The 19,321-nt window shown below is 42.1% G+C and overlaps 1 protein-coding gene, 1 long non-coding RNA gene and 1 pseudogene across 2 annotated transcripts; 2 read left to right on the top strand and 1 right to left on the bottom strand.

Annotated features, from left to right (window-relative positions):
- Positions 1 to 261: 261 nt before the first annotated feature.
- Positions 262 to 2,614, bottom strand: LOC148792116 (uncharacterized). Its single transcript, XR_016085329.1, has 2 exons — positions 1,625 to 2,614; positions 262 to 1,536 (listed from the first exon to the last, which is right to left on the bottom strand). It is a non-coding gene; the product is annotated as an uncharacterized LOC148792116 (long non-coding RNA).
- A 60-nt stretch (positions 2,615 to 2,674) lies between these two features.
- LOC104613340 (putative glutathione S-transferase) lies at positions 2,675 to 3,628 on the top strand. The gene is made up of 2 exons (XM_010281121.3): positions 2,675 to 3,048; positions 3,137 to 3,628. Exons 1-2 carry the CDS (start codon positions 2,740 to 2,742, stop codon positions 3,497 to 3,499), a joined length of 672 nt encoding a protein of 223 aa, XP_010279423.1. The 5' UTR covers positions 2,675 to 2,739; the 3' UTR covers positions 3,500 to 3,628.
- An 11,283-nt stretch (positions 3,629 to 14,911) lies between these two features.
- LOC148792117 (putative glutathione S-transferase) lies at positions 14,912 to 16,966 on the top strand (annotated as a pseudogene).
- The last annotated feature ends 2,355 nt before the right edge of the window (positions 16,967 to 19,321 follow it).

Consider the following 19,321-nt stretch of genomic DNA (forward strand, 5'->3'; position numbering starts at 1 on the left):
TTAGGTGTTATTTATCAAAACCATGGGTGGATTTTGATTGGTCAAAACTCTTTCAATACCTATGTCTTCCCCATATCATAGATTTTGTATTACTATTTATGAAATTTAACCATTTAATTTAGACATAAAATATAACAAAGATAAAACTAATCAGGAGGCCTTCATACATATATTATTAACTATATAATTGATTTGGGTCTGAATCCATTAGAGACAACAAAGACCAATCCCAACCCAATAATTAATTGGAACAAAATCATAGAACCAGAACTGACTTAATTGCTTCGGTCAATTTGATCATATGACTGTGTTTGGTTGCAATGCAAATAACTGATGTAAAATCATGGGAGTACAAATGTTTGAATGTAACTTCTGACCTATTTTTGTTTCAAATTTTAGTTTATTTTGTTTGATTTCAGTACAAATGAAGTAAATTAAGACATAAAACATAATAAATAAAATAAAATCCAAAACAAAATTAAACAAGAATTTACATTTTTTACATTTACACTCTCATATATTTGTACCAGTGCAAATAAATTTGCACTGCAACCTGGGGTAACCCGACCCATGTAAACCCCTACTATCCAACAATGGGTTGAATGAAAGTCTAAAATCTTTTCGAGAGAGCACGTTGGAAGCGAAGGCTGTTGATTGTGAGATCACATCGGCGCCCCATAGGGCGTGCGTTGAGATGTGATCTCTTTGATCGTAGACATTCAAAGTTTTTTTTATAGGGTAAATTACAAAGACCCCGGGTGACAAAACTCTCTTGTACTATGATAATGGGACAAAGACTTCCTTCCGTCAGTTTTCCGTTGAAATCCACCGTTCTAATATTTTTTAATCTCATTGTAATTGTAAGCAAAATCTTTACAATTTGAAGATTTACTTACTCCTGGTTATTTCTTGCTGCCGTCGGAGTTGGAATTCGGTTGTTGTCAGAAATCGCCGATGGCCTGCATTAAGGTTCAATTGTGGCGGTATTTATTAGCCGGTGGCGACTATTACCTGGCTCAGCGCATTGATACCACCGGCGAGAGGACGCTGGCGGTGGTTACTAAATGTGATAAAGCTCCCGAAGGTCTGCTCGAGAAGGTCACTTCCGACATGTGAACATTGGGCTTGGCTACGTCTGTATGAGGAATCGCATCAAGGACGAGTCCTACGAGGAGGCCAAGGCTGAGGAGGCGAGACTGTTTTAGTCGAATCCCCTTCTTTCGCAGATCAACAAATCCATCGTGGGCATCCCTGTGTTGGCCAGGAGACTGGTGCAAACCCAAGCTGCTAGTCTCCTTCGTGACCAAGCCCTGCACTCGGATCTGGAATGGCCTGTTTTATTCGTCCGAACAGTGTTGGATTAAGCACTTTGATCTCAACATGATCTCATCCTGTAAGCTTTTGCTTTTGAGCTTTGGGCTTGTGAATAGTAAAATTGAGTTTGAGGCAAAGGCAAAACACAACTTGCTTTGAATGCACCTCAGCCTTTATGATCGAACCGTCTCCCAGCTTGAACCCAGGAATAACCGGAAATCCCTAAATCAGTTAAAATGAGCTAACCGGAAAATTGTTATCAACAAAGTGAAAGAAAAAGGAAAAAAAAAAAGTAGAGAACAGAACATACCCGAAACCTTTGATCCTTGTTTGTCTAATTTCTTATTATCCAAATGGGGCATTTTGTCAGCATCAGAAATCGAATAATTTTGTAACTCCAACTTCGGAATCAGCCAGCCTGGTGAAGGCGGAGAGGACGCCTCTTCTGAACTACTATGGTTCCGTTCTTCATTCGTAGTCCCAACAGACGTCAAAATATCAGAGCTTGAACTGCAGGAACTGCTATCCTGAGACTCTTCAACGGAATCTGTAAATGACTCAGTTTCCCGCCGGCCGGAAAACTCGATGACACTCTCCATGTGTAGAGGATGAAATTCATCTCCTCTGGTTGGAAATTGCATGGATCCGGCTTGAGCGCAAAGGCCAGCAAGTGAAGCAACCAAACCGCCTCGGCCATTGCCAAGAACTCTTCGTAAAACTCACTCCTCGGGTGGTTGCCCGTCGAAATCACTCGACGCTGCTCAAAATGTCCGAACAGAGACTCCTCCATCTTGGGGTGAACAAGAGAGGAACTTCATAGAGCAAAATTTGCCAAAGCCACAAGTGGGAAATATGCTTAGGAGCTCAACCGGGTTCGTGGCCTTCATATCTCGGAACTGATCCAAGCAGTCTTGGCGGAACTGGTCGGGGTGGAGAAATGAAGGGACGCTGTTGTCCATGTAGAAATGAATCAAGGTCGTTTCTAGGGTATTTTGGATGGCAATACAGCCGCCGATAGTGTACCTGACTCTTCTTCGTCGTGTCTGGTTGGAGCTACGGCCGATGCCGAATGATGGGTCTGATCCTTTTCCGCCATTAGAAAGTTAGCTCTAGCTTAGTGTGGTCTTTGTCTCAGGTCATAGTACAGGGAGGTTTTTGTCACAAAAGAAAATAAAGGGAATTTTGTCACAACCTCATAGTACTGGAGGGGTTTTGTAATTTACCCTACTTTATACTTAGGCTTTTTAATAAGACATGTCAAAGTATATGGTAGGTATTGACCAGAAATAAAATATCTAATAAGTTGCACATCAACACAATACTTCTCAGCACCTACGTCTATAAATTCTGAAGGGATAAGAATGAAGAATTCTATATCAGAATTCAGAAAAGACCTCCCTTTTCTGTTGCAGGAAGGACTAGGAGATGGGAGAAGTGAAGGTCGTTGGGTCTTCTCCTAGCCTTTTCTGTTACAGAATTGAATGGGCTCTTAAGCTTCAAGGGATTGAATATGAATATCTAAAAGAGGATTTAAGAAACAAGAGTCCCTTGCTTCTCAAGTATAATCCAGTCCATAAGAAGGTTCCAGTGTTCTTGCACAACGGCAGACCGATTGCAGAGTCTCTTGTCATCCTTGAGTACATCGACGAGACGTGGAAGAACAATCCTTTGCTGCCTGAAGATCCTCATGAGAGAGCTCTGGCACGATTTTGGGCTAAATTTGGAGATGAGAAGGTATCTCTGGGTTGCTCCTTTTTCTTTCTTTTCTGTAATCCTGTTCTTTCATGATTTTTGGGCTAATGAAACCCACTTTTCTGGTTAGTGTTTGATGGGTGCATGGGCAGCATTATGTGCTGAAGGACCTGAAAAGGAGAAAGCTGTAGAGACTGCGATGGAGACACTGAACTATCTCGAGAAGCAGATTGAAGGGAAGAAATTCTTTGGAGGAAAGACGATTGGGTTTCTCGATCTGGTGATTGGATGGATCCCACACTGGCTCGATGTGTTAGACGAAGTTGGAGGTATGAAGCTATTTGATGCAGAGAGATTCCCGTGTCTCCATGAATGGGCTCAGAATTTTATCCAAATTCCCATTATCAAGGATTGTCATCCTCCTAGAGATGAGATGGTTGCCTACTTCCAATCAAGCCGACAATACATGCTTTCATTAGCTGCTAAGAAGTGATTAATTATATTTTCTTTATCAGTTGGAGTTTTGTGAAGATTTTACATTTATTATATATATATATATAGATGGTTAAAGTTTGCCTGCTAAGAAACATAAAGAACAGAGGAAAGATTGAAACTTATTTTATTTGATTTTTATAACTTTTCAGCGCGGTTTTCGATGGATTCATCTTCTATCAGATTTTTTTTGGCGGATAATCACAACCCTGCTATGGTTTGAAGTGTTTATTATCCAATAACAGAGTAGATTAGCAACATGAAATTGGTTCTAAAAATGACCTTAACAATATATTTTCTTCAACAAAATGAATCAAAAGTAACTTATTTGAAACTTAAACCTATGACAATTTAATAAAAACAACATTTAAATCAACTTTACTGATAGATATAATGTGAAGTTAAGATTTATGAGCATCTATATTTAAATCGAATGGGATATTATCGGATCATATAGGAGTGGATAAGTTGATTCATGGTTGATCTGATTATAATAATTAAACTGATCACATTCGAATTATCTTTAATTGGTTTAAATTACAATTTGAATTTAGACAATGAGATGTTTTTGCAGCCCTATAATCCATTCCCATATGAGGATCCAAACTACAAAATCAGCTCTGCATACTCTCCTTATCTCATGGGAAGAAGTTTATCACTGAGGAAGCAATCAAAAACAATAAAAGAAAATAGTTTTTTCCATTGTCCTCACCTTATCTTATAGTCTTATACATAGGGCTAAGAATCCAAAGAGTAGCACAAGTCTTCAGGGATCACATATGAACGACAAGTGTTAATGGGTTAGAACTCAATTAAAAATTTGAATACTTTGAAATCAAGGACTCAAGGGTGATCATTCGGTTTATTCAATTAAAGATTGAACTCAATAAATCATTGTTTTTAAAACCGGACCGGACCGGACGGTTGGATTGGAAAAACCAGGAACCGGTCATGTGACCGGTTCCATTTCCCTCCAAAACTGTTGATTTTGGTCAGTGAACTGCTGAATTAGGCGGTTAACTGTTTGAACAGTTCGAACAATTTTGATCGTTTTTTATTTTTTAAAATTTTTTTAAATATTTTTTTGTCTGAATGGGCCAAGCATTCGGTTCATATGGTTGGACCGTTCAACCCAATAACCGGACCCCTGACCGGTTCAATCACCGGGTCAGTTTTAAAAACCATGCAATAAACCAAATAAAAGACTTTCAGTTTTTGGTTAATATATGATAGTGAAATTTGGTTCATTCAGTTTTTTTGGATAATCAAAATTTCTATTCTGAAAATTAAAAGAAAAAAATTGAAATATCCAATAATCAAATTAACCAAACCAAAACTTTTTAAAACTAAAATAATTGAAACCAAAACTTTTGGTTCAGTTTTTGGATTAAAAGTGTATAATGCCCACCACCTATTTTGGATCATGAATAGTCCCAAAGAATGCCAGGTCCCTCTATATGGGCTTTTTTGGTAAATGCTAGTATGTGGAAATTTATGATATGACCAATGATTTATGACCACACAATCCCCTTGTAATGGGGTCCGGATGTAGTATGTACGTTAGGTAAGCACAAGGAGTGAGTACATAATAGTTGTGCGACAAATGTCACAGTTAATGAGCCTTTTAACTAAATGTTTTTATTCTGTTAGGCAGAAATTATCCATTATTTTATTATCTTTATCAAAATAATAAAAAATAAAAATAATGAAAAAAGAAAACGTAAATGATTATGCCCCATTATGACATGAGTTGCTATCAAGTATGAAGTTTGTGGCTGAGATTCCTCACTTGTCCTATATATAAAAAACAATGATTCCCACATACTAGTATGATCCAGATATTTTTCTTTTTTATTTTTAAATAAATTGTTTAAACCTCCCGTGTTTTTCTGACATTTGCTTTTTTTTTTTTGAGAGAGGGAGAAGCCCCATATGTGGCAGAATTCATTAAAAAATGCTAAAAAATACAAGATATTACAATCAAAACCAGCCATAATAATCCAAGAAATTGATAAAAAGATGGAGAAATAAATCCAGATTATAGACCAATCTGTTGAAGAAAAGATACCAATCTAGAGCACCAGCAGAGGAGAAAGAGATTGTGAAGACTCTGTGGAATCCATAAAGTACCAAAACGAAGGGTCAAACCTCCAAAAGAGATAAACCCAACAAGAAACTTTTAAACAAAGCAACTAAACCAACCAGTGGTTTAGAAGAGAATTGATTGCTAAACTCAAACCCGTCTAGTGGCAATCATAAGTAAACTTCAAATTTGACGGAAGGGGAAAAGGAGATGGCTAAACTCAAAAAAACCGGATGAAATGACCACAAAACCATTAAACATGCCTTATATATGTGTAAAAATATATAACTAATACATCTATCGCACATAATATGCAAAATTATATAACTACAAGCATGCATTGGGTGTGGGATGTTGAGGTTGTTCAAGCCTCTCAACAACCATAATCCAAACTTAGTTTTACATCAAATTAACTAGCATTTTCCAACTCTGATACTTATATATCCAATCCTCAAATCAACCCATGATGCAGCGTGGAAGCAATGGAAACCGGAGCTGGCTATGCAAGCATCGGGCGATCGCTAGCTTCTAGCGAAGAACATCGAATTCTCTAGGAGAGAGAAAAAGTGGCGCAAACTCAAAGAAGAGAACTTGAAGAAATTCTGAAAATATGAAGTATGAATTGATGAATAATTCTGGGGAAAATAGCAGTATTTATAATACATTTAGAAATTATAAAAGAACTAGGAATAACAACTAGGATAGATCCAAATATCTAATCTAGTAGGATCAAACTCTTCTTGGTTTGATCTCCACCGTCCAATCTCCCTTGATGCATGAATCTTGGATTATCTTGCTAATCTTGATGCTTCTTGGAGTCTTGTTGGAATTCTGATCTTGATTTCTTGATAATCTTGGAAGAGTCTTGCTTTGTCTTGATAATCTTGGAAGAGTCTTGCTTTATCTTAACCTTATCCTAGGAGCTGCCGCCCTTAGGGGTGAGATAGGCCTTGTGATGGGCCTCCATCATTCTCCCCCACTTGGAGAGAACTCGACCCCGAGCCGTGACTAGGATAGGCAAGTGTAATTTCTGGCAGGTACTGGTGAAGGTCAGCAACGTTGAAGGTCTTGGATATATCTATATGATCCGGTAGGTCCACTACATAGGCGTTGTCATTGATCTTCTTCACGACCTTGTAGGGACCATACTTCCGAGGCTTCAACTTGTTGTAAGTACCTACGAGAATTCTTTCCTTCCTTAAAAAGACCATAACCTCATCACCTACATCAAACACTTGAGGTCGGCGGTGCTTGTCTGCGGCCATCTTGTACTTGGCGTTGGAGTGCTCTAGCTTCTGCTTCACGGCCTCTTGGACGGACTGGATTTGTTCTGCCATCTGTTCTGCTGAGATACTGGTGCCGAGTACTCTAGGTAGCTTCACTAAATCCAGTGCATGGTTAGGGACCTTCATGTACACGATGGAGAATGGGGATCTGCCTATAGAACTGTGCATTGCATTGTTATAGGCGAACTCAGCCTGGGCTATGGTGAAGTCCCACTGTTTTGGCCTCTCTCGACATATGCTGCGAAGTAAATTCCCTAAGGTTCAGTTTACCACTTCTGTCTGCGGATGGGCTGTACTGCTGAAATTAAGTGATGAATCAAACAACCTCCACAGGGTCATCCAAAAGTGACTAAGGAACCGTGTATCACGATCTGATGTGATGGTCTTGGGTACCCCATGCAAGCGGACAATCTCCCTGAAAAACAATTTGGTTGTAGCGGATGCATCTGCTGTTTTCTTGCATGGGAGGAAGTGTGCCATTTTTGAGAATCTATCAACCACCACGAAGACGGAGTCCATGTTCTTCTAAGTCTTTGGCAAGCCTAGCACAAAATCCAAGGACAAGTCTTCCTTTATAGCAGTAGGAACGGATAGAGACATGAAGAGACCTGTGTTCTGGGTTTGTCCCTTAGTTGTCTAACAAACATAGCACCTACTTACTATGGTAGACATGTCCCTTCTTAATTTTGGCCAGTAATATCGCCCCTTAACTGCTTCTACTGTTTTATCCCTTCATGCAAATCCCTGATGATCTTTTCGCGGAGGGAGGTGCAAGGGATACATAGCTGCTCCCCTTTCATAAGGAACCCATCATAAATAAAGAAGTCATCTGCTGTCTGCTTATTTACACATTTCTCCCATACCTGTTGGAAGTCTTCATCCTGGGGATATAGGTCTTTTAGGCACTCAAAACCCACAATCTCAACACTGAGGGTCTTGATGAGAGCTACACGCCTGCTAAGTGCATCAACCACTTTATTTTGCTGTCCTGTCTTATACACGATTGTACATGGGAACTTGTCTAGGAAGGCAGACCATCTAGCATGCAAATCACTTCTTAATTGCTTTTGCCCAGTAAGATATTTTAGGGCCTAATGGTCAGTGTAGAGAACAAATTATTTTGCAATTAAATAGTGTTCCTGATGGTGCACAATCTGGCCGGTCTTAGCTGTCGATGATCTTGCCTCTGAACTGAGTAACAGGGACCTGAAACGGAAGGAGAAGAGAAGCTCCGGGGAGAACCCGGCGTAAGGGCTCCGAAGCTCAAGTTAGAATCCTTCAAAGGCAAGATAAACCAGATAGCGCGAAAGTTAGTATACCTCGTTCCTGGGGGGTAGAAGCCTTTTATAACCACCTCGCGCACTCACTTCCAGGCTTCCGTCAGGTCGGGCATGATTACTTTTGAACTCCTGCCAGTTCGGATGTCATTTCCTCTAGCCGGACAGAACCGCCACTGTTCCTTTTGTCGGAGCCGTCTCTGCGGCTAGTGACGACGGTTGCAGGTGGCGGTAGCAGGAAGCCGTTTGAAATGCGGCTGTCAGGCGTCAGATCCCAAATCAGTCAGGTACGTCGCCCTTGGATACGGACGTCTTTAGTGTCGGGTACGTTTGGCTGGCCTGGTGCTTTGGAAGTGAAGTGTTGGAGTGGCGAGCGAGGTGTCTTGAGTTCGGTTTGGAGTGTTCCGAGCTGCCATGGGCCAGCTCGGGTCAGCTTTGTGAGGCTTGGGGCCCAGTATAGTTCGTGCTCCTTGCAGGGAGCTCGGGTTCTCAGTAGGGAGCTCGCTCTTATTAGGGAGCTCGGACTCCCAGTAGGGAGCTTGCTCTTAATAGGGAGCTCGGGTTCTTACTTAGGGAGCTCGGACCCTTAACAGGGAGCTCGCTCTTAACAGGGAGCTCGGGCTCCTAGTAGGGAGCTCGGACTTAGGGAGCTCGGGTTCTTACTTAGGGAGCTCGGACCCCTAACAGGGAGCTCGGGCTCCTAGTAGGGAGCTCGGACTTAGGGAGCCCGGGTTCTTAGGGAGCTCGGACCCTTAACAGGGAGCTCGCTCTTAACAAGGAGCTCGGACTAAGTACAGCGGTCTGGAGTTCGGGCTCGGTAGTGAGCTTGGACTTGCTTCCGATGTTCGCTTTGGGCGCTCTACTGTCCCGAGCTGCTCGCCTTTGCCACGTGTCGGGCGATCGCGAGGTCGGGCCAAATTTCCCTTCATCAATTGCCCCCCACTCCCTGCGACAACGGTCCCGTCTTGGCGCGGGGAGTTTGCAAGGTAGCAGGAGGGTTTTGGTCTGTGCCAAGCACGCTTGCTCTAATTTGATTTTCAAAAAAGGGCGCGCGTTTGGGAGTCGTGACGGCAGTTGTTCGGGAGTTGTGCTGCAGACGCTTTTATTGCGAGGAGACGTGCGTCGATACCCCGTCAGTTTCGGGAAGACGCGTGCCGACACCTGTCCTTTGACAAGACGTGCGCAACGCTCCGTCAGTTTCGGAAAGACGTGCGCTAATTGGTCTTGGAAGACGTGCGGCTTAGCGCGGCTGTGGGCCGTTGGATTGGCTTCGATCTGGGCCGTCGCTTTCCGGCCGCTGTGGATATAAATAGTGCGCGGGGGGGGGCCCGTCCTTGCTACTGTTGTACATCTTGAGCTCGCGCCTAAGTTTCAGCTCGCGTCCAGGCTTTTCAGCTCGCGTCCCAGGTTTCCTTGCTTGTTCGAGCTCTCGTGGTCTGCTTCATCTTCTTCCCGGGTGAGTGCTTTTGGAATCCCATTCCGTTTCCCGATGTCTGGTTTGGAGGGTTCAGACTGTTCAAGCGGGTCTGATGTAGGTTCTACGAACCAGTTTGCGTCCCCCGGTAGTTCAAGTGAGCCCGATGTAGGTCTTGAGGAAGGGGTCGGGCCTACCGCCCGAGGTGCTTCGGGTAGGTCGGCGTCCACCTCCCGTCGTGGCCGGGTTGTAGATCAGTTCGGCCCTTCGACTATGACGCCTGTGGAACTTCAAACCCTCGTAGACTACTACGACTTGCCTAGTGAGTACGGTTACTTTATCCCTACGGGCAGCTTCCCTTGGAAACACAGTCCTGATGAGATCGTGATTTTCCGGGAACAGCTCGCCGTGGGGCTGCGACTGCCCTTCCACCCTCTTCTTGTCGAGGTCCTAAACCACTTCGGTGTGACGGTTGGCCAGCTTCACCCGAACTCTATTAGGAACTTAGTGGGAACGATCTCTTTATTTTGCGACGAGAACTTCCCTCTGGATCTGGAGATTTTCTCTTCCATTTTAATGCTGAAAAAGCAAGTGGGTCCCCTTCCTGGGCGTAGGCGGGCATACTACCTGTCCCCTCGCCTGGGCTTCAAGCTCTTACACGGACTCCCCAATAAGGTCCCGGCGTGGAAGCGGGACTATTTCGGGGTGCGAAGTGCGCTGGGGTGGCCGTTTCAGACCGGCTGGGGGATGGCCGCTCCTGATTCCGGCATCACACTTGATGAGGAGACGGCGAAGGGCCTCCGGCAATGGGCGCGGCTTGGGCTGGATTGTCAATGGTATCTGACGGAGGCCAAGCTTATTGCTGCGGGCCTGAGTTCGGGTAGGTTCTTTCCCTAGTGATCCTGTCTTGCTCTTCTTTTACGTGTCTTACTGATGCCGAACTCCTTTTCGCAGGTACGATGGACTCTCGAGGGACCCGAGGTGGGCACTTATTCGAGGGCATGAAGAGGAGAAAGCGGGTGGCAAAGCGAGCTCGCGCCGAGCCATCCCGGGGTGCGGAGCCCGAGGTGCCGGATTATCCGGCAGAGGAGCCCGAGATGGTTCCTCCTATGCAGGAGCCGGCGGGGGCTCCTTATGCCGAAACCACACACACCCCCCGCCTATTCCGAGTCTGCCCATATGCGAGCTGGGCCGTCGGGCTCGGAGGCCCCGGGGGACTTCAGGAGCGTGCTGTCGCCTGTTCATGCTCTTCAACGGAGTAAGGAGGCGATGTTTCTCGAGGAAGTTGCGGCGTGGACCGAGCTCCCTCTGCACCAAGTGGCCTGCCGTGCCGTTACTCATGCCATGGTGGTAAGTGCTCCCTTCTTTAGAGCTCGGCTTTTATTCTTTTATTCGTTTCTTTGATCCCGTTTTCCTTTGATAGGTGAAGTCTTCCATTCACGCCTTGGCGAACCAGGTGGAGAAATGCTCGAGGCAGGCGCGAGCTGCCGAGGAGGCTGCTCGGACTGCCGAGGAGAATGCTCGTGCTGCTGAGGCTGCTGCTCGCCTTGCGCGGTCTGGGCAGGCGAGGTCTCAAAGGGATGCCGAGGCCATGGGAGTGGTGGTGAAGCGTATGGCGGAAATAAAGCTGGACCTGGAGCACCAGGTCGAGTATCTTCAGGAGGATATCAGGGAGAGGACTCAGATATTCTCTCAAGGCATCGAAGACGCGAAGAAGAAGGCTGTTAGCGATTACATTGCTTCGCCGGATTTCGATGATCTGATGGTAGACTCCTACAGGAGGGGTTTCGAGCTAAGTCGGTGGATGATTCGGAATACGAACCCCGACCTCGATTTCCGTTGGAATTACATCATTGAATTCATCTAGTAGTCCTCTGGAACTACATCATTGAATTCATCTAGTAGTCCCTGTATTTCCACTGGAATTTATTTTCATCATTAACATTTTCTCCTTTTACTACTAACAAATGTATTTCATGAGTATCCTTACATTCTTTAACAAATTCAGCATAATGATGGGTGATGGTAAGGAAATTTTTCTCATGTGCCTTTAGAGCACTTGTAATATTTTTTTTCTACTATGGGTAACAAAGTATAACGTGTACCTTCTTTTTCAAGTTGGTAGGTATTCTTCCTACTCAGGTGTCTTGCATCTGTATCAAACTACCAAGGCCTCCCTAACAAAATATGGCAAGCATCCATATCAACTATATCACAATATACTTCATCATGGTACTTACCAATTGAAAAAGGTACCTTGTAGCGTTCTTCCACCCGTACGCCACCTCCTTCCTTGATCCACCCAATTGTGTATGGGTTGGGATGTTTTTCAAGAATCAGGTATAATTGTTGGATGACATCCCTGCAAATAATGTTTTCTTGACTGCCACTATCAATAATTAAATTAAATAATTTTTCCTTTACAGTACATCTGGTACGAAATAATCTGTGCCTTTAAGAAGTATCTTTATTTTTCTGGGACAACATTAATTTTCTTACCACACAAGTATACTCCTCATGTTCATATGGACCCTCTTCATCCTCCCCATCAGGTCCACAGTATACCTCCTCCTCAATATCTTCTTCCTCCTCCCTTTCTACCATATTAACTGCCTTCCTCCTGGGACAGTCACTGGATCTATGTCCAACCTCATTACATTTAAAACATTTAATAGGAATAGGCCTTGCATAAGGGTTACTGGGTTTAGGAGGGCTAGAAGGATTACCTCGAGTATGTCCTCCTGTAGTAGCCTTACCGGCGTTACTTGTGCTTGCTGGGTGAGAGGGTTGTACTGTCGAGACTGATTTGTTCCTGCCGACAATTGCCGGTCTGTTGTCGCTCCCACTGTACCGGCGGTAATTATCACTACGCGCCTTGTCTTGGAACATTAATTCTGCTTTCAGGGCTAAGTTCCTTGGTTCCTGCACACTAAGAACCATTTGGACACCAATTTTGTCCCCGATGAATGGTCTTAACCTACTCAAATAACGGGATGCCTGCTGGTTATCACTTTCAGACAACTGGTTTCTTTCTGCTAATCTTAAAAATTCTGATGTGTACTCATTAACACTACGTGAACCCTGCGCGCACATCTGATAAGATTCAAACATATATTGTTCATAGTCAGGGGGTAAAAATCTACCTCTGATTAATTGTTTCATGCGCCTTCAGGTTCGAACAGGACCCCTTCTTTCTCTGATCCGGGTCTCTCACATCCGTTCTCACCAAACAGATGCGCCTCCCTTTAGTCGGAAAGCTACCAGTTTTACCCTTCGATCCTCTAGTATCTCCATGTAGTCAAAGAATCTGTCGACTTCTGTGATCCAATCTAGAAGTCCTTCTATGCCAAGATCTCCACTAAAGGTAGGAATATCTACTTTAAGTTTGAATTCATCATTATTCCTACGGGGATTGAAATTACCTTGGTTATGCCAATTTCTACCATTTCTATCATTGTCGGGAAGAACAGGAGCACCACAAAATTCTAAATCATCATCATTGTCGTTGTCCAAGACTGGTCGTCGAAACGCAGTATGGACGGGTGGTCTATCGTGACCGTCTCCCTCGATTTGCTGTGGATGTTCTCAGTTCTGTGGAGCAACCTCCCGTAACAAGGTTCGCAGTTGTTCAGCCATCTCTTTCAACTACTGCTCGATGTTACGTGTGGTCGTGCGCTGCTCTTCGATTGCTCTCCAAACAGCTGGAAACCCCTGATCTCCGTCACGGGGTGGGTTGCGACTGCTACCGTCTGGGTTGGCCATGACTAGGCGGACTCCCTGCTCTGATACCACCTGACGCATCGTGGAAGCAATGGAAACCGGAGCTGGCTATGCAAGCACCGGGCGATCGCTAGCTTCTAGCGAAGAACACCGAATTCTCTAGGAGAGAGAAAAGGTGGTGAAAACTCAAAGAAGAGAACTTGAAGAAATTCTAAAAATATGAAGTATGAATTGATGAATAATTCTGGGGAAAATAACAGTATTTATAATACATTTGGAAATTGTAAAAGAACTAGGAAATAACAACTAGGATAGATCCAAATATCTAATCTGGTAGGATCAAACTCTTCTTGGTTTGATCTCCATTGTCCGATCTCCCTCGATGCATGAATCTTGGATTATCTTGCTAATCTTGATGCTTCTTGGAGTCTTGTTGGAATTCTAATCTTGATTTCTTGATAATCTTGGAAGAGTCTTGCTTTGTCTTGATAATCTTGGAAGAGTCTTGCTTTATCTTAACCTTATCCTAGGAGCTGCCTCCCCTAGGGGTGAGATGGGCCTCCATCAACCCAACAACCCTATTCGTTCTCAAGTTGAATTGGGTCGTTATTGTTGGCCAAATGTAAACTGCACCCTAAGCTGTGTGTTGTTGGGCTGATGAAAGGAGAGGGTTGACTGAATATGCTCAGGAACATATATATTAGCCAGTCCGAAAATACATTTTTGCAGCCAGATACTTTATTTACTTTTTCACATATTCATACAATTGATTTCTTTGTACCACCCATCCGAGCATATATATAATTGAGTTTTCTCCTCTTCAGCCTCCTCAAATGGCCCAAATAATTCACGGGGAAAATGACAATCGCATTGGCCTTATAGTCTGGATGAACTGGAGACGAAATTGTATATATACATTGGGTTGGACTATCTGTTACAAGTGAACACACTAATGTTTATTGTAGGTAGCCCAACCTAATGTGCATGATTTTGTCTCTAGTCTATTTAGGCTCTTGGCCTTGGATGATGTGTTTTTGAAAAAATAAACACATTATTCAAACTCCAGTGACATTGCATCACATGGCGATTTGGCCCTCCTATGGCATTGCGCCATGTGGCAACTCTTATCCATTGCTTAACACCTCAGCGTCACGTATGCAAGACCGGTTTGTAAGCACCTCGACCCAAGACCAGGTCAGCCATCACAAGACCAGATCACCCATCGTAGGACTAGGTCGGTCATCTCAAGACCAAGTCGCCCATCACAAGATCAAATCGACCATCGTAGGACCAGGTCGCCCATCCCAGGACCAGGTCGCCCATCTCAGGACCAAGTCACCCATCACAATACCAAATGGACCATCATAGGACCAGGTCGCCCAACCCAAGACCAAGTCATCCATCACAAGACTAGGTCAGTCATTGTAGGATTGAGCTAGGGACCTCAGCATGAGGGGCGATCTCTCTTTGCCGACCTGGCTGAAGCATTGTTGGCGACCTGCAAGACGTGGTGGCCAACCCCCATCATGAGTAGGCTATCGTCTTTGAATCCTCCAGGATCACGTCGCCCCATTGACGAAGTTGACTCCTACCTTGCTCGCTTTAGAGGCAACCAGATGAACTTTATCGCTTTATGCGGAAACCGTCTTTGAGCGAGGTGGGCGGCCGGTAAGCAACGTCCCCCCCAGAGATCTTGGGTTTGTAGCATGAAGCCCATGGCAACTTGTGCCTATATAAAGGCATCCCAGTCATTCGAGAAGGTACGTGTAATTTGGCTCTCAAGCACACTAGTTTTCTTGTATTCTACCTCTCAAAACTCTCTTCACTAACTTAAGCATTGGAGTATTCACCCCAAGTAAAACAACCTAGACACTTTGATACTATTCTCTTTGCAGCTTGACTAGACTTTGCAGCTTGACCAGACGACCTCACCAGCCCGACGTCCAAACTTTCTACCAGCAGGGAGCACCAGATCAGAACACATGCATTATCCAAACTCCAGCACATCATACACAGACCTTCCTCCTTAAATCTCTAAGCCCTTGTTAATAGAACTTTGATCAAATAAAATCGACCAACTGGCAGGATTAGAAAACAATACTAAAAGGAAAAAGGGGAAGAAAGATGGCCTTTTGGATACCGATTACAACTCACAGGAAAGTGATCCAGGAAAAGAAAAGTCATCCCAGTACCAATTTCAAATTTGCAACAGAGCAACACAGTGTCTAAATAAGTCAAGAACTTCGAGAGAGCCTAGCTGCATGTCGAACGAGGACTTTCAAAGGTTCCTATATATATTTGTCAAAATGTAGTAGGTAACAATACTTTTAAGAACCCAACTTCTATAAATTTTCAAGGGAGAAGAACCAAGAATTCTATACCAGAAAACTTGGATTGGTTTTAAGTTTTATAAGACCAAGGCTCTAAGAGATGGGAGAAAGTGATTGGGCCTTCTACTAGCCCTTTCTGTTAAAGAATTGCATGGGCTCTTAAGCTTAAGGGGATTGAATATGAGTATCTTTGCTTCTCAAGCATGGTTTTTAAAAATGAATCGGTGATCGAATCGATCAGGGGTCTGGTTATCGGTTCGAATGGTTTGATCGTTTGACCCGAAGGGCCGGCTTGTTTTGACAAAAAAAATTAAAAAATTTTAAAATGGTCAAATCGTTCGAATGATTAATTGGCCGATTCAGCAGTTTACTGACCAAAATTAACGGTTTCAGGGAAAAAACAATTTTAGAGGAAAACGGAACCGGTTCCCAGTTTTTCCGGTCTGACCGTCCGGTTTTGAAAACAGTGTTCTCAAGTACAATCCAGTTCATAAGAAGGTTCCAATGTTGTTGCATAACAGTATACCGATCGTCGAGTCTCCTCAAGTATATCGATGAGATGTGGAAGGACAACCCTTTACTCTGTTTGCTCCTTTTTTTTTTTACTTGTTCTTTCATTTTTTTTCCTTGATTGGCTGACGAAACCCATTTTTCTGATTAGTGTTTAATGGATGCATGGGCAGCTTGCTGTGCTGAAGGACCTGAAAAGGAGAAAGCCGTAGAGATTGTGCTGGAGACACTAAACAATTTCGAGAAGCAAATTGAAGGTAAAAAAGAAAAACTCTTTGGAGGAAAGAGTTTTTGGTTTTCTCGAACTGGTGATTGGATGGATTTCTCACTGGCTCGAAGTCTTAGAGGAAATTGGAGGCATGAAGTTGCTTGATGCAGATAGGTTCCCACATCTCCATGAATGGGCTCAGAGTTTTATCCAAATTTCTATAATCAAGGATTGTCTTCCTCCTAGAGATGAGATGGTCACCAACTACCAAGATCGAAGATAATATAGGCTTTCATCAGCTGCTAAGAAGTGATTATATTTTCTTAATCAGTTGGAGTTTTGTGAAGACTTTAGATTTAGATGGATAAAACTTGCGTACCAAATAAAAAATAAAGAAAAAAAAAAAGTCTTTAATCCATATCAGCCGATTCCCAAATTGGGATCTAGACTATTTACTAAAACACAAAATCGGTTCCTTCGTTCAGTCTCCAATCAATAAATCGGCCCCCTTTTTTTGTTTTCTTTTGCTTGTGAGAATCTTGGGCAATAAAAGTTTACCACTGAGACAACAATAAATTATTAGAGAAAGTAGTCTTTTCATTAAGTAAGTAGGGCCAAGAAATCCAAGAGTTGCACAAAGTCTTCAGTGATTACATAAATTTAAGATTCAATGGGCTGAAACGTCTGTAAGGCTCAGTTTGGAAGAAGCACAAATGTAAATATGTAGAGTGTAAAGTCTTATATTTTATATTATTTTGTATGTATTTATACTGTATATATTTGCATTTGTATTCTTTCAAAATTGAGTCTTAGGCTATGTTTGGTTGCAATGCAAATGCAAAGTATACTACATATTTATTCATTTTTTGGTTTATTATTACAAACACGGTTCATATTTTAAACTGTTTTCGCATTCATCTTGTTTGTTTGAAATCAGTGCAAAAGTGTGGGTTCATCATTAAATGTTCTAACTATCTTATGCTCCAATGCATTAACTTTAGAAAAAATTAATTATCAAAAGAAGACAAAATTGTATCCAAAAAATAGGTACAAAAATATTCTTTTCTCAGAGTACAAGTGTTAACAAATACAATTTTGCACTGAAAATCATTACTTTTTTACGTTTCAAACAAGCTCTCCCAAACGCGAACTGGGGTACATAAATACCCCGATTCAGCGTTTATATCACAAACAAATAGAGCCTAATGTACATATTTGTATTTATAATCTTTCCAAAACTGAGCCTAATGTACATATTTGTATTTATAATCTTTCCAAAACTGAGCCTAATTAAGAGAAAAGTTGTTGTCTGGGAGTGAAATGGAAAGTCAAATGACATGGTCTCCACCTTCTATGAGAGAGAATTAAGGAGTAATTAAGATGAGAAATTTTGAATTATAAATTTTGTACCGCCAATAGTGCGAATGAATAAAAAAACCACATATTTTGCATATAGCTAGTAATAAGAGGTCACAAATGATCGTTGCAGAAAAGTACATGCATGCAATTTTGAATTGGTTGAAAATGTTGCATCTGATTTAAATTTGCACTGCAAGCAAACAGAACCTTAAACTAAGCCTAATGGACAATTCAAGCTCAAAGGGTTTTGATTAAGTAGCGGGTCAGTGTTAACCCTGAAACCAAGGCTGAGTGCAAAGTTCCACGAGAGAGTTGTTGGGTTAAAGATATATATGTTTATCCCCCATGTCTGCTAACAACATTAATGATGTTTTAACAAAAATTATAAATCAAACAGAAATGAGAGAGAAGCTGTCTATTCAAGCCTATATATATTGACATACCTAAAATCAGGAAAATCATTGGTTCTATAATCACCAAGTTTTTACTAATTTCTTAATGATTATCAATAACAGAAAGAAGCAACAACAACAATTCCTTGAATACTATCATTTTAGGCTGTATTTGGCATTACTTAGTTTAAGGACTTATATTCTTTTTGCTGTTAATCTCTCTGACCACTAAACCCCTTATTTGTCAGCCTTTCAACAAGTAATCTCACAAAGGAGAGCCTCAAACATCTTCTAGTTTTCATATTGTATGTAAAATGAAGGAAAATAAATGATTTTAGAAAATGTTATTTTATATTCATTTCCATATAAAACAAACATTTTCAACCTGTCGTTGATCCATATGGTTGAATTGTTTGAACCATCAGCCTTATTTTCTAATTCCAGTTTTTTTTTTTTTTTTAAACTTGCTATTTCACCAAAACCATTGAATTGGTCAAAAGACTTGTCAATTCGGGGCAGTTGAATCATTGACCTGCTTGACCCAGTGAAAACTTCTGGAAACCATAACTTTGTATTTGATTATTGGATCAGGATGATTTTTTTAACTTAAGATAACCTTTTGTGATCTATGTGCCCCAAGATGCCTTGCCCTGATATTTTTTTTTCCAAAATAATGCCTTTTTACCTCAAATTTCAATTTTTAATTTATTTTATTTATAAAAAATTAAAAACTGAAATAAAAAAACATAAATTAAACCTAAAATAAAACTAGATAAAATATAAATGGGCCTAGTCATGAGACCCACAGGAAGCCCATTAAAATTAGTGACGAGGCAGCCAACTGCTAGAAATTGGGCTGGGCCAAACCCATCTTTTTGTTCGACTAGAATTCTATTTCGGTATGGGGTCGAAGGATTAACAAGTGAGTTTTCCCAGCATCTTTCATTATTTTCTTCAGCGTTGCCTTCAAGAATTCTTTCTTCCCACCATTCAGTCAAGGATTCCTGAACTAATGGACCGGTAGGGGTACCCAAGTTAGCATTTTACATTGCTTTGGGCTCAAGCCTTTGGGTGGTGCCTTTGACGAAAGCCCAACTTGAGTCCGCCCAAATTGCACCGTCACTCTGCTCATGATAAACCAAACCTGCTTCACAATGGGCCAATTAATAAAACTTAGGCTCAGTTTGGAAAAGAACAAATATAAATATATAGAGTGCAAAATCTTGTATTTTGTATGTATTTAT

This window comes from Nelumbo nucifera, chromosome 4, assembly GCF_055504915.1.
Source record: "Nelumbo nucifera cultivar China Antique chromosome 4, China Antique-T2T, whole genome shotgun sequence".
Taxonomy (NCBI): domain Eukaryota; kingdom Viridiplantae; phylum Streptophyta; class Magnoliopsida; order Proteales; family Nelumbonaceae; genus Nelumbo; species Nelumbo nucifera.

Coding starts and splice junctions, on each gene's coding strand:
- LOC104613340 (XM_010281121.3), top strand. CDS start 2,740: ATGGGAGAAGTGAAGGTCGTTGGGTCTTCTCCTAGCCTTTTCTGTTAC. Junction 3,049..3,136: donor CTAAATTTGGAGATGAGAAG/GTATCTCTGGGT, acceptor TTTTCTGGTTAG/TGTTTGATGGGTGCATGGGC.